Source organism: Salvelinus sp. IW2-2015, linkage group LG4q.2, assembly GCF_002910315.2.
Source record: "Salvelinus sp. IW2-2015 linkage group LG4q.2, ASM291031v2, whole genome shotgun sequence".
In the NCBI taxonomy this organism is placed as follows: Eukaryota; Metazoa; Chordata; class Actinopteri; order Salmoniformes; family Salmonidae; genus Salvelinus; species Salvelinus sp. IW2-2015.
The window spans coordinates 14,706,286-14,721,869 of record NC_036843.1 but is presented as its reverse complement, the minus strand read 5'-3'; the positions used below and the strand labels follow the sequence as shown (position 1 = coordinate 14,721,869).

At 40.7% G+C, this 15,584-nt stretch overlaps 1 protein-coding gene across 5 annotated transcripts in view; it reads left to right on the top strand.

The window, feature by feature from the left end:
- The first annotated feature begins 5,067 nt into the window (after positions 1-5,067).
- The window catches only part of LOC111963384 (COMM domain-containing protein 8), a 52,771-nt gene continuing 42,254 nt past the window's right edge, over positions 5,068-15,584 (top strand). Inside the window, exons 1-6 of one of the 5 annotated variants that reach the window (XM_023986786.2) lie at positions 5,080-5,178; positions 5,701-5,769; positions 6,751-6,906; positions 11,562-11,714; positions 12,024-12,179; positions 13,514-13,961. In XM_023986786.2, coding sequence (XP_023842554.1) covers positions 5,110-5,178; positions 5,701-5,769; positions 6,751-6,906; positions 11,562-11,714; positions 12,024-12,179; positions 13,514-13,534 — 624 coding nt within the window. In that variant the 5' untranslated portion in view covers positions 5,080-5,109 and the 3' untranslated portion in view covers positions 13,535-13,961. Of the gene's footprint in view, positions 5,179-5,678; positions 5,770-6,750; positions 6,907-11,561; positions 11,715-12,023; positions 12,180-13,513; positions 13,962-15,584 lie in introns of those variants that run through there. The other 4 variants (XM_023986788.2, XM_070443393.1, XM_070443395.1 and 1 more) reach the window with 4 other exon arrangements.

The window sequence follows — 15,584 nt, the reverse complement described above, 5'->3', positions numbered from 1 at the left end:
CAATTTTACTGAATTATTTTAAATTATTAATTGCACAGACAGATTTGTTGGTTTGTTTCTCTTTCATTAATTGAAAGATCAAGGAGCATGTCCGTTGTTATTTAGTCTGTCCTGCCTAAGAACTTTTGCATGTACACATAAGTAGTAACAGTCACCCTTCTCTCTGATTAGTGAGAACACCACTGGGTCTCTATGTATTCTCTCGACCAGAATGTCCTCATGCGCACAGACAACAAAGTCACACCACTCCAACCCAGTGATGTAGAGCTGACCTTGAACTTGCCAATAGTAGGCATGCTGCTTCTTCAGGGAAGGTTCACCGTTATGCATGTGAATGTACTTGCAATCCACAAAACCCTTTACGTTTTGGTTCTTATTCTCAACTAGGCCAAAAGATGGATGCTCGAGAGGGTCGTAGACCAGGCCATCAGGAGAAGTGGCAAGCCAAGGGACGTCAGGATGTATGATGAGGCCACAGGGTGAGAAGTTGACATTCTGCATCTTGCAGTAGTCACTGTCATCTCCAATTCCAGTCCCCCCTTCATGTCAGCTGTTGGTGCTGTGCCTTTGCGTATCCTTTCAGCTAGATTGCCTGAGGAGTATTTCTTACAAGCACATATTTTCTTTTACAACTGGGAGCCAAGTATGCTTACTGTGTTCTTTGTATTTTTTCCTATTCTCATGTGTGTTTTATAGTATTACATTGTTATTGATCGTTGTGTTTTCAAGAAAGGTATTTCACTGTACTTGTGCATGTGACATTAAAAACTTGAAAGTATTTTAATATCCTGACAATCCAGAATAGATTTTTGGCTTATATCCAAATGTATTGATAGTGAGTGTGTTACTACAAATATCTGTACTACTCCCCTCACAGACCATAGGGCCATTTACATTGATATCAAAATATTTACCCCTGATACTAACCTTGGCAATGCATCTTACTGGAAGCTAAATAGCTCATTATTAAATAATGATATAGTTAAATTTGAGGTTAAAGATCTGCTCTCACACTTTTGGGAAAGGGCTTGTGAAGAAAAATCTTATTGCAAGAACAGGGAGCTCTTTAAATTTGAGGTGTCCAAATACCTTAGAAAATATGGTAGTAATCTTGCTAAGACCAGAAGAGCTGAGGAGGAAAAGGTGATCATTAAGATAACTTCCCTTTCTCAGAGGTCCCCAGCCGGCCTCTCGGGGGAGGAGAAGATGGAACTAATTGAGTTACAAAATAAACTGGATAATATATATAGATTAAAAACAGAAGGAGCCTTTATTAGATCTAGGAAAAAATGGATTGAGGAGGGAGAACAGAATTCATCCTATTTCTTTAGACTTGAGAAATTTCACTCTAAAAATAACACTATCCATAAATTAAACATTGATGGTGTTATTACAGATGACCAAAAAATTATCGCTAAATACTGTAGCAATTTTTACAGAAAATTGTATAGCTTTACGTACTGTCAGGAATCCACAGATATGTTTTTTAACTCACTGAATAATGTTCACTCTATCAGTGATATAGAATCTAAACAGTGTGATGAACCCATCAAAGTTGAAGAGATTATAGAGTCTATCAAACATCTAAAGAACAATAAATCACCAGGTGTTGATGGAATTACATCAGAATTTTACAAATTATTTTCTGAACAAATAGCTCCCTTCCTATTTGAAGTCTTTTTAGAGAGTATTAAAAACAATGTTCTCCCTCCTACAATGAGTCAGGGGTTAATAACACTGATACCTAAGCCTAAAAAATAAGTGCTGCTCATCGATAACTGGCGTCCAATTTGTCTTCTTAATAATGACTATAAGATATTAGCTTTACTACTTGCAAAAAGAATTAAAGAAGTCCTGGATGCAATCATTGATGAAACACAGTCTGGCTTCATGAGGAACAGACATATTTCTAACAATGTCAGACTAGTATTAGACATACTTGACTACTCAGACCTAATAACTGAGGATAGCTTCATATTCTTTTTAGATTTTTATAAAGCATTTGACACAGTAGAGCATCAATTTCTCTTCCACTCCCTTGAGAGACTTGGCTTTGGGGATTTTTTCTGTAAAGCTATTAAGACTCTCTATGCAAATGGTAACAGCTCTATCAAATTGAAATATGGCACCTCACCTAGATTTGAGTTAAAGAGAGGAATTAGGCAAGGTTGTCCTATCTCCCCGTATCTGTTTTTATTAATCACCCAACTTCTTGCAAATTCTTAAAAAAATGGTCCTGTACAAGGTATTTCCATAGCTGGTAAATAAATTATTATAAGCCAGCTGGCTGATGATACTACACTTTTTCTGAAAGACGCTAACCAAATTCCCATATCGATCAATGTGATACAATCCTTTTCCAAAGCYTCTGGTCTATACCTTAACATTAATAAATGTGAACTCATAGCTGTCAAATATTGTGTGACACCTTCATATTATGGTATTCCAGTAAAAGAAGAACTTACATATTTAGGCATAACCATTAAAAAGGATCAGAAGTCTAGAGGCTTACTAAATTTTAACCCTCTTATTAAAAATACCCAGAAGAAGCTAAATCAATGGCTACAGAGGGACTTATCTTTAAAAGGTAGAGTCCTAATAACCAAGGCTGAAGGTATCTCTAGACTAACATATGGCGCTATATCTTTATATCTTGACAGTAAAATAAGCAAGGAGATAGACCAGATGCTTTTCAACTTTCTTTGGAGAAACCGTACCCATTACATTAGGAAAACTGTTGTAATGAACACTTATGAGAATGGTGGACTGAATTTTCTGGACTTTACTACTTTAAATAATACTTTTAAGATCAATTGGATAAAACAATTCCTAAGAAGACCCACTTCTATCTGGAATTTTATTCCTCATCATGTCTTCTCTACTTTTGGTGGCCTTAACTTCATGTTGTTGTGCAATTATAATATTGACAAAATTCCAGTGAAACTTTCTGCTTTTCATCGGCAGGTTTTCTTGTCATGGTCCTTAATTTATAAACACAATTTTTCTCCACACAGATATTATATATGGAATAATCGGGATATATTGTATAAAAATACTTCTTTGTTTTTAGAATATTGGTTCCGAAATAATATCCTATTGGTGAGCCAACTGGTAAATGCAGAGGGTCTTTTACTCAGTTATAAGGAATTCTTATCTCTTTACAAGGTCCCTGTAACACCCAAAGATTTTGCAATTGTTTTAGACACCATTCCCTCAGGTGTTGCTCTGTTATTCAGGAACGTGTCAAGACCTGACCCTCAGAGCCTACCTTCTATTGACCCTGTTGACTCATCAGTAGGAAAGATTTGTTTCTCTTTTGGCCCATTCAACAACAGAGTGATACGAACCTTGTTTCAGCAGGATGTTGTATCTATACCTTATGTCATGCCTTATTGGAATGGATTTATTGATAATATCTGTTGGGGAAAAGTTTGGATGTTGCCACACACATACCTACTTGTTAACAAAATTAAGGAGGTTTCCTTTAAAATTATTCATAAATATTATCCTGCCAACCACTATATGAAGAAGTTTAAGGAAAACATCAATTCAAATTGCTCCTTTTGTAATGACCACCCAGAAACAGTGTTGCATCTCTTTTGGCATTGTATACATGTAAGAAAACTGTGGCAAGACATCAGTAGATTTATAATTGAACACATTTATGAAGATTTTACACTATTGTGGAGAGATGTACTGCTTGGATTCTTTACATACGATAAAAATAAGCTGAAACATTTTTATGTAATTAATTTCATTATTCTTTTGGCCAAATTTCATATATACAAATGTAAATATACTAACAAAAAAACACATTTTCTTACCCTACAAAAAGAAATTGAACTGTATTTTAAGACTATTAAATACTCTACTAACAAAAAAGCTGTTAGAATTGTAAGTGTATGTATGTCCCTTAAGGTCCTTGTGTAATTGTAATGTGATATTGTATCCCCTAGCTCGATTGTCCATTATATATCTTCTATATATACACTTGTGTTCCCTTATGTACTTTCTGTATTGATTTGTTGTCAATAAAAAAATATATATATATTTTTAATATCCTTATATAGATGGAAGCAGATAGGAGGAGGCGAGATCATGTGTGACCATTCTAGCCAATGAGAGGGCATAGAGCTAGATAGAGGCTTCACATTTGTATCTGTACCATCATAGCGTCTGTGACAGCATGGACATCGGCATTGACGCTCTCTCTATTTTAAAGTAGTCAATTTTCTTATTTTTCATTGGCTGTTTGCTCCCAACTCGTCGGAATCCCCACCCAGTTGACTACTATAAAATGGTGAAAGCATGTCATGGTAATGTACACGCAAAAACAGAGTCCTCTATCTATCTCTATGACAACAGACAACTCCAATTTAAAGTAGTTTCCCCCCTAGTTGCCGAAATGCCACGTGCGTCCACTTATATAAAAAAAAGTACATTCATAACAATCTAACCATTACGTAACTTTAATTCGATCAAATAAACTTCACTTAGCAAATTTGCAATTACATGTTTTGTTGACCAAATTCCACACTCTTATTGACCTCCATACAAAAATTCCTCACTTCGTGGAGTCATTTTCGTGGACATACTGTAGCGACCCGCACAGACAGCTGTGTGTTATGTGTTAGGCTAGGAGGTGGTTGTGTTGTACTGACCAGTGCCCAGTGTTCGCGGGGTCTGACATGTCAATCAACCTGCTATCTGCCAATCACGGGAATGCCTGGAATGTTCTGATGCCGGGCATCCTGGCGGTTGGCGGAGTGGCGTGGAGGGGGTTGGGCAGGGGGATGGAGCATTGGAGGTTAAGACCCGGTTTGGCCTTTGTTCTCTCTTTTTTTTTTTTTACGTCTGGGTTTCACAAGAGAAGGTCACGATTGGCTTGTGGGTTATCTGTCATTTAGTTGGCGTGGGCTACGGCCAAACAGTAGCCTGTGTAAAGTTGGTTGAATAAACCGTCGATTCGCAAACTCAATCTTATGTCTGGACAATTGTTCATTTATGATCTAGTCAGGTCATTACAATACTTTGAGCTGAGTAAAACCTCTCGCTTGGCCTCTTCTTGTCTGATGTAGTCGGCAAATCAGATTTTTTTTAATCCCCATAATGCAACACACTTTGAATGGCGGGGGTTTGACAACACGGGATACATTATGTCAGAATTCACTTTTCGTAGTAAGTAATTTTTTTTTAATTAAACAGCAACATGCAAAACACAAACAGAACAGCCAGAGGGATTACACAAAGAAATAAGGAAGAGAAGAAAAAATAATACATTAACGTTATATCAAACCAAATACAGACACGTAGCGAATACATTTTATTTTGTATACGTTTTAAAGATTCTAAATAGTTTTACAAATCTGCATTTTTTTAATAAGAAAAGGGCCTTTTTCTTCATACATTTTGATTTAACTTACGCAGCAGGTTGGGAGAATTTGGATACTTTTGGAAAAGGGTTTGGTTTGGCTAATATGCAAAAATAAATAAATGTAGACATCAATTTGACAAACTGTATTCTCTCTAGTCTTGACAAAGTTATCCACTTGAAGGCGCCCTTTGTTTATGGACCAGTTTGAGTTATGATAATTACAAATCCCAATGTTTAGCCACGCTGAAAAAGTACTCTCAGGAAACAGCAGATTTCCCCGGTTTACCATGTGATCACTTATCAGCTGATTCGTGACGTTTTACAAGGAAGGCGAAACGCGACAACAAAACATGGTACATTTACTTGACAAATTACGTCCTGAAGAATGTCCAAAAGTAAGTATAATACATTCATTTCCTTGATTCATACATGTCGCATTTTTTTCACCACTGTCCTGGAGCTAGACAGTGCAATATCAGGAGAACCCGTGCATGCGTTTACTTTTTTTATTTTTATATAGCAACAGGCCATTGTAATATATGCCATCTAGCAGACGTTTTTAAACAAATTGACATACAGTCATGCGTGCATACATTTTACGTATGGGTAGACCCGGGAATTGAACCCACTATCCTGGTGTTCCAAACGCCATGCTCTACAAACTAAACTACATAGTATTACAGAAGGAGGAGAAAGGATTTCCATTAGGTTTACATTCCAATGGACTAAATACTTTGCTTGTGCATTCAGATGAGACGATACAACAGAGGCTTTTGAGTACCCTCGGGGCTGTTTATATAATATGAAAACAAGATATTATACTCTCAATCAAGGGCTAAAATGTGATTTGTAGTACTGTTGTAACTATGTAGCTTACAATGTTGTTGCAAGCTCCCCAATTCAGATACAATGTGTATTGATGATCCATTGTGTGTTTTCTGCATCTAACCATTTGGAAAGCATATCAATACTCAATCGTAAACCGCCCCTATAAATACTCTAGTAGGTCTGAAAGGATATGGTAATTACTTCAACTTTACTCATGATAGGCTTTGTGGAGCTGTCATCATATTATTTAAACCCGTGTAATCCTTTCTGATCTATGATTGCCTGGGTGTAGCTGTTAGGGCTCAATTTGGCAAAGTGTGCCCATGTCATTGTCATAAGCACACACTGAACCAACAATTGACCAGCAGAGGGAGCATTATGCTTGATTGTAAATCCAAAGCATGCAGATAAGTCAGTTACTCCAAAACACTATGACCTCCACACAAACATGGGCATGGCATTGTTTACTGACTTGTTTTGGTGGGTAGATTAAATCCTACCATAGGCTACCATCATCATGATGATGATACACATTTTCTTTCCCCCAGCTATTACACAGGGTGGTGGATGGTGTATGTGGGCGGGAGTCCCCTCGGATGGCAGACTATGGTGACATGTGGACCCTTGTAGAATGGATGGAGCTCCTTGACTCCCTCTCCTCTCTGTTCCGGCTCGCCGTCGGTAAGAACACCCCAGACGAAGAGGTGAGCTAGGAGTCAGTGAGTTTGGAGTTGTATCATGCATGTTTGACAGAGTCATGTTCCATGCATGACTGACCATTGACTCAGATGTGACTGGAGTTGGGTTTCTAAGGTGTACAATGCAGTGACTCACTGGTTTTTGAAGGTTCTATGTCAGTCACAGGGTGTTTGACTCTTCAGTGTGTATTAGGTTTGTGTAGGGCCTCTTGATGGCTGAAGTATAGTGTGTTGGGTTTGTTGGGGAAATATGAAGAGTGTAGGGTTAGGTCAGTGTTTCTTAATCCATTCCTGGGGGATGCTCCGAGGGTGCTGTGTTTTTGCTGAGCAAGAACAAAAATGGGCACCCCCTGTGTGAGTGCTGCAGTGTGTGGTAGGCTGTGTTTGTTATGGCTGCAGAGTAGACCATGGGTTGAGTGTGTCAGGTGTATACAGTGTGTTGGTTTCAGGTTGCTATGTTGTTTGGCACTCAGGAGGAAAGTTCAACCAGGCATCAATCATACTGTTCCCATAGAATTTAACTTTGACACAGCATAGTAACATTCAATGCCAACAACTAGGTCTACATTTTCAAGTGCTAAACGTTACATATTAGTTATTTCAATAGCTAAGTTATTTCAGTAACGAGTTACATACAATTCAAAAGGCACTCGCACATCTGAGCAATCTTATTTGCAGGTGCATGGCAACAATTGAAGGAAAAAGGAAAAAGGAAACCGCACACTGCTCTTGATAGTATCACCGATATTTAATAAGCTTGCGTATCGGCCACACGGCCTTCGTCAGAGCTTTTGTGATTTTTTTTTTTTTTTGCACCCTTATGTAGACCTGGCCCCACCCACATCCGTTCTACACATCGAAGGGGGTTGGAGGCAAAGGAAAAACAAATAAGTGCTACCAAATATAACAATATGCATTTCATAAATATTACAAAAGTGTATAAATAAGGCGTATTGAACACGTCTGTAAAATCTCAATGAGGACATAGCAAGTTTTCATTAGTCATTGGGTACATCGTACGAAAAACGTCAGAATAATCTACAATAGACACATATTTCATGTTCAAATTCGCGAAAAGTGGGAGGTGTGGTCAAGAAACACTGGCATATTTTATCATCGGACCCAGCTTTGCCGGCTGAATTTAAATATCCACCACGTATTGTGTATAGGAGAGGTCGCAATTTACGCAATAAATTGGTTCATGCCAACTGCCAGCCACAAAAGAAAATTAGCCAAGCTCTTTTACGCCCTCTACCAAATGGTCAAATGGTAGCTATAAATGCAGAGGATGCGCACAGTGCAACAATATGATGACGTGTGAATATTTCTGCCACCCACACACAGGAAAACGGTTCCAAATAAATTACATTATTACGTGTTCCACCACCCATGTTATTTACATTATTAAATGTCCATGTGGGCTCTGTTATGTTGGTAAAACCACCCGCTCTCTCAAACAGAGAATTAGTGAACATAATTGTTCAATCAGGAGAAACGACAGGGATTATCCAGTCGCTGTACATTTCAATGACATGAAGCATGAAGCAAAACCTTTAGATTTTGTTGCATAGAGAAAGTTAAGATATCAGACAGAGGAGGAGATATTAATAATACTCTGAGTAAAAGAGAATGTTTTTGGATTTTCACCCTCCAGACATTATTTCCTAAAGGACTTAATGATGAAATGCCTATGTATGTTATGTTGTGAATTTGAACATGAAATATGTGTCTATTGTAGATTATTCTGACGTTTTTTGTACAATGTACCCAATGACTAATGAAAACTTGCTATGTCCTCATTGAGATTTTACAGACGTGTTCAATACACCTTATTTATACACGTTTGTAATGTTTATGAAATGCATATTGTTATATTTGGTAGCACTTATTTGTTTTTCCTTTGCCTCCAACCCCCTTCGATGTGTAGAACGGATGTGGGTGGGGCCAGGTCTACATAAGGGTGCAAATTTTAAAAAATCACAAAAGCTCTGATGAAGGCCGTGTGGCCGATACGTAAGCTTATTAAATATCGGTGATACTATCAAGAGCAGTGTGCGGTTTCCTTCTTCCTTCAGTAACGAGTTACATCAAATCAAATCTTATTTGTCACATGCGCCGAATACAACAGGTGTAGATCATCTTACAGTGAAATACTTACTTACAAGCCCTTAACCAACAATGCAGTTTTAAGAAAAATAAGAGTTAAGTAAGAAATAATAAATAATTAAAGAGCAGCAGTAAAATAACAGTAGTGAGGCTATATACAGGGGGTACTGGTACAGAGTCAATGTGCGAGGGTACAGGTTAGTCGAGGTAATTGAGGTAATATGTACATGTAGGTAGAGTTAAAGTGACTATGCATACATAAAAAACAGAGTAGCAGCAGCGTAAAAAAGAGGGGGGGTAATGCAAATAGTCTGGGTAGTCATTTGATTAGCTGTTCAGGAGTCTTATGGCTTGGGGGTAGAAGCTGTTAAGAAGCCTTTTGGACCTAGACTTGGCGCTCCGGTACGGCTTGCTGTGCGGGAGCAGAGAGAACAGTCTATGACTAGGGTGGCTGGAGTCTTTGACAATTTTTAGGACCTTCCTCTGCCCCCTGGTATAGAGGTCCTGGATGGCAGGAAGCTTGGCCCCAGTTGGGTCATACGCACTACCCTCTGTAGTGCCTTGCGGTCGGAGGCCGAGCAGTTGCCATACCAGGCAGTGATGCAACCAGTCAGGATGCTCTCGATGGTGCAGCCTTCGAAATATTTGAGGATCTGAGGACCCATACCAAATCTTTTCAGTCTTCTGAGGGGGAATAGGCTTTGTCGTGCCCTCTTCACTACGGTCTTGGTGTTTTTGGACCATGATAGTTTGTTGGTGATGTGGACACCAAGGAACTTGAAGCTCTCAACCTGCTCCACTACAGCCCTGTCGATGAGAATGGGGACATGCTCGGTCCTCCTTTTCCTGTTGTCCACAATCATCTCCTTTGCCTTGATTACATTGAGGGAGAGGTTGTTATCCTGGCACCACACAGCCAGGTCTCTGACCTCCCTATAGGCTGTCTCACCGTAGTCGGTGATCAGGCCTACCACTGTTGTGTGATCGGCAAACTTAATGATGGTGTTGGAGTCGTGCCTGGCCATGCAGTCATGAGTGAACAGGGAGTACAGGAGGGGACTGAGCCCGCACCCCTGAGGGTCTCCCGTGTTGAGGAACAGCGTGGATGTGTTGTTACCTACCCTTACCACCTGGGGGGCGGCCTGTCATTAAGTCCAGGATCCAGTTGCAGAGGGAGGTGTTTAGTCCCAGGGTCCTTAGCTTAGTAATGAACTTTGAGGGCACTATGGTGTTGAACGCTGAGCTGTAGTCAATGAATAGCATTCTCACATGTTCTTTTTATCCAGGTGGGAAAGGGCAGTGTGGAGTGCAATAGAGATTGCATCATCTGTGGATCTGTTGGGGCAGTATGCAAATTGGAGTCGGTCTAGGGTTTCTGGAATAATGGTGTTGTGAGCTATGACCAGCCTTTCAAAGCACTTCATGGTTACAGACGTGAGTGCTACGAGTCGAAAGTCATTTAGGCAGGTTACCTTAGTGTTCTTGGTCACAGGGACTATGGCGGTCTGCTTGAAACATGTTGGTATTACAGACTCAGTCAGGGACAGATTGAACATGTCAGTGAAGACACTTGCCAGTTGGTCAGCACATCCTCGGAGTACACGTCCTGGTAATCTGTCTGGCCTTGCGGCCGTTGACCTGTTTAAAGGTCTTACTCACATCGGCTACGGAGAGAGTGATCTCACAGTCGCTCCGGAACAGCTGATGCTCTCATGCATGCTTCAGTGTTGCTTGCCTCAATCAGAGCATAGAAGTAATTTAGCTCGTCTGGTATGCTCGTGTCAGTGGGCAGCTCGCAGCTGTGCTTCCCTTTGTAGTCTGTAATAGTTTGTAGTACGATTCAATCTTAGTCCTGTATTGACGCTTTGCCTGTTTGATGGTTCACCGGAGGGCATTGCAGGATATTTATAAGCTTCCGGGTTAGTGTTCCGCTCCTTGAAAGCGGTAGTTCTACCCTTTAGCTCAGTGCGGATGTTTGCGTCCGACTCTTTTAAAGAAAAAGTCTTCTTCCAGTACGAGGTGAGTAATCGCTGTCCTGATATATCTAGAAGCTCTTTTCGGTCATAAGAGACGGTGGCAGAAACATTCTGTACAAAATAAGTTACAAATAACGCGAAAAAACATTGGTTAGGGGACTGTAAAACGGCAACCATCTCCTCCAGCCATATTGACAATATTTATGAACAATTACAGGGACACACAGACTCATCTGTTTCAGTTGGGAAACTAATTAACTGAATATTTTATATGTGTAAATAGAATTACAGGCAGATTGAAACAAGACCAGCCATTTGATATTTATTGCATAATCACCAGGAGCTGTTGCACCAGATGTGAAAGACGAGCTAAGGAACATATTTACAAAAAAACATGTCGTTTAAATTAATATTGTCCTGTGTCTTCTGTGTTGACAGTTTTTGTGTATCATGTTTGTTGTTTAATGTCGGCCAATGTATTATCCCACACAATAAAATCCTAAGTTATTTTGAATTTGAACTGTACAGTATGAGTGATTATTTATTAGTGCAACTGCCAGCCTGTTCTGCTTTGGGCAGGTGCTGGCATCGTTGGCAGACGTGGGCCGGGGGTACGGGGAGGCCGTGCTGACCGTCCTGAGGGCCAGACGGGAGGAGATCCGCCAGGCGCTGGTAGAGAGGACCAATAACGTGTCCAGCTCCACCCTCCAGGACTTTGACTGGCATATAAAGGTGAATTCCCTGGACTATAGTGAGGAGACCACAATCTTTGTTTGATTGGTAAACTGATTGATCAGGACTCCCTTGAAAAATATATTATATTTTTTATCTCAATGGGACATACAGGTCAAATTAAAAAAGTGGTTATGCTTTTTTACAGACCTGTTTCAACTGGGTTTTACCTGGTATTTATACATTATGTGATATCAGTCATTAATTAATCCGGGGTGAAATGCTGATGTGTATGGTTCACCATGTCTACTACTGCTACCACAATGATTTCTATACACTAGAATCCTAAGCCTCTCTGTCTCTGTTCAGCTGGCATTGGCCAGCGATAAGATCTCGTCTCTCCAGACCCCTCTACTCAACCTCAGTTTGGACGTGAAGGAGAACGGGGCCCTGAAGCCTGTGTCTGTCGAGATGAACCGAGAGGAATTACAAACACTCATCAGCTCAATGGAGGCTGCCAATAAGGTAAACCTTCAGGGACACACGTACATGCACACATATTATGACAATTAGGGTATTATCATTGCCAATCAAATGTGTTTGTGTCAGCATGTTGTATGTCCAATGTTTTAGTGGTGCATAGTTATGCACAGCATGTGTGTATGAGTGCTTGCGCGTGTATGTATGCGTGTGTGAGCGTTTGGCCAGCATCAGTGGAGGGTGTGATTTGGATGGCTTGAGAACAGTTTTCTTGGCAGTTCCACCAATAGTTTAATATCATTATCTTTTCACCTACTGATGTCAGGAGCATAATAGCTGGTGATTTCTGCCAGTTTTTGCACGCTCATTCACTTAAAGGGACTGTTCTTTCCCAATCGTTCCATATTCCCTCTGTCCTAGAAGACATTTGTGTATTACAGAAGGGCGTTTATCCAGGTAAATATATTTGTATCCCAACAGCAGTTCACAGTATGTTATTTTTTGTGTGTGTGGTTTTTGCAGTGCTGACAGTGTACATTTGATACACACACAATCTCATATGATTTATGATTTTTCTTCGGATCCCAGTTAACTGTTGAAGCAGCAGCTATTCTTCCTGGGGTCCACACAAAACATAGAACATGCCAAAATACACTAATGGACAAGAACAGCAACACATTTAAACTAAGAACACTACGACTATTTAAAAAAAAAAAAGAGGAGAAGAATAATACTATGAATAATGTGTGGAGGGGTGTGTGTGTCTCCACAGTCCGCGTGGTTTTTATTGATTTTATTGCTTGCCCGAGTTACCTGAGGTGGAAGAGAATTTGATGTAGTCATTGCTTTATACAGCACTGTGTCTCCCAGCCTCTGTTGTTGACTTGGGAAATGTGAAGAGACCCCTGATTGAGTGTCTTGTATGGGTTTTTGAGCTGTGTTAACTGGCTGAACAGACAATTCGGTACTTTCAACACGTCAATACCTACAGCCCTCAATGGTGTTGCCCATGCTATCTCCATTATAAAGTAGTCTACTTCTGAGTGTATTGGCAGTTCATAAATAAACAAAAAATGTGCATACCACTGTCTACTGTGCTGGAGTGTGTTTTCTCTGAATAGGTATCAATCAAATGTTGGTGATTTACTGCCACCTGCATTTATGGAAAGTTTGTTCAGGAGTATAATTCATTAGTTGACCACTCCTTTCTTAACCGATAGTAAGTCTCATCCAGTTGACTACTTTAAAATGGTGGAAGCCCTCAATGGCACTGTCTATGCTAAAGCAGGCTCTGTGGCACAAGAGCCCTCTATCCAACTCTATGTGCACACTACATCTGTGTGTATGTATCCTGATAGTGTGTATTTGTGTCCTTACAGGTGGTACTACAGCTGAAGTGATGGTGGCGATAGACATTTATTTCACTGTGCCCTTTCATCTATGGCTCTTATTAAGGGGACTTGCTATATCATCATAGAGGGACACTGAACTATGATGCAGGGTCTTTCTGGAAACAGTGGTCTGATCCAGATACAGCTTTTTGCCTTCAACCCCCTTAGGCACTGATTCCTACGCTTCCCCTCATGAATTCAAAATCATTGAATTTGTGTAAGCATGGGATAGTGGGTGTTGCACCATATTCCATTTATTTTCAATCCATGAGGGGGAGTGAATGAGTGCACATTTTAGGGGAAAGGATATAGAATCATACTTCAGCCTAAGATAGATTCCCAAGACTGCAGTAAGAAGTAGTCTTTTGTACTTTTTATTTTTGCTGTGTTTTTTTGTAATCCATTCTATTACTGTATAATAAATATTAACGTTTGACCTTTTCTTCAATGGAATATATATTAGAGCTGTAGGCTGTCTCCATACTCTGAAATGGCTTCATCTCTTTCTCTTGTCCTTCCTGATCTCGGTTGATTGGCTAGGTGAAAAGATTGTCAAGGTCATCCCCAGAGGCAATGTTATATATCAGACCAAATAATACCCCTTCCATTTTTTTTCTGTCTGTTGAATATTTAATACAGATCCACACTGTGTGCAAAATCTTCCTTTGCGTATGCCTGGTACTAGTCAGCATGCCTATGATGTTATTCACCAAAACAGCAGTGGGGGGTAGAGAGTCATGGAGGGCCTAATTTTCATCACATCTGGACCACAATATGGCAGCGCTATAATGCATTAATATTTTAATGAGCTATGTAAAAAAGACCACGTTGACAAAAAGTCCAAGTCTCTAGTGTTGGATGAGAACCCGGTGCGTGTTCTAGTTGGGCATATACAGGACTTGCTATTAGAGCAGTCTTTTTAATAGAGGTAACCTGACTTTGCAAGCTAGGTTAGATGTGCATTTTGCCTGAACACGCGCACACACAACCAGAGGAAAAATGCCTGAACGCGCCCGCACACACAACCAGAAACAAAATGCCTGAACGTGCGCACGTACAGACCACCAGAAGCATAATGCCTGAACGCACACACACAACCAGAAGCAAATTGCCTGAATGCGCGCACACCCAACCAGAAGGAAAATGCCTGAATGTGCGTACACACACAACCTGAAGCATTATGCCTGAAAGCACGCGCACGCACACAATCAGAAGAATAATTCCTGAACGCAAGCACACAACCAGAAGAATAATGCCTCAACGCGCGCGCACGCACCAAACCAGAAGCAAAATGCCTAAAAGCGCGCACACACAACCAGAAGCAAAATGCCTGAACGCACACAACCAGAAGCAAAATGCCTGAACGCACACACACACAACCAGAAGCAAAATGCCTGAACGCGCACGCACACACAACCAGAAGCAAAATGCCTGAACGAGCGCGCGCACACAACCAGAAGCATAATGCCTGAACGCTCACACAACCAGAAGCAAAATGCCTGAACATGTGCACACACAACCAGATGCATAATGCCTGAACGCGCACGCACACACAACCAGAAGCATAATGCCTGAACGCGCACACACACACAACCAGAAGCATAATGCCTGAACCCGCGCACACACACACAACCAGAAGCATAATGCCTGAACCTGTGCACACACACACAACCAGAAGCATAATGCATGAACGTGCGCCACCAACACACACACAACCAGAAGCATGATGCCTAAACGCGCGCACAACCAGCAGCAAAATTCCTGAACGTGCACACACACACAACCAGAAGCATAATGCCTGAACCCGCGCACACACACACACACAACCTGAAGCATAATGCCTGAATGCGTACGCACACAACCAGAAGCATAATGCCTGAACACGCGCACACACACACACAACACAACTGAAACATAAGCCTGAATGCGCGCAACACACAACCAGAATTAATACCTGAACGCGCACACACACACAACCAGAAGCAAAATGCCTGAACGAGCGCGCGCACAAACCAGAAGCATATGCCTGAACGCGCACACACAACCAGAAGCATAATGC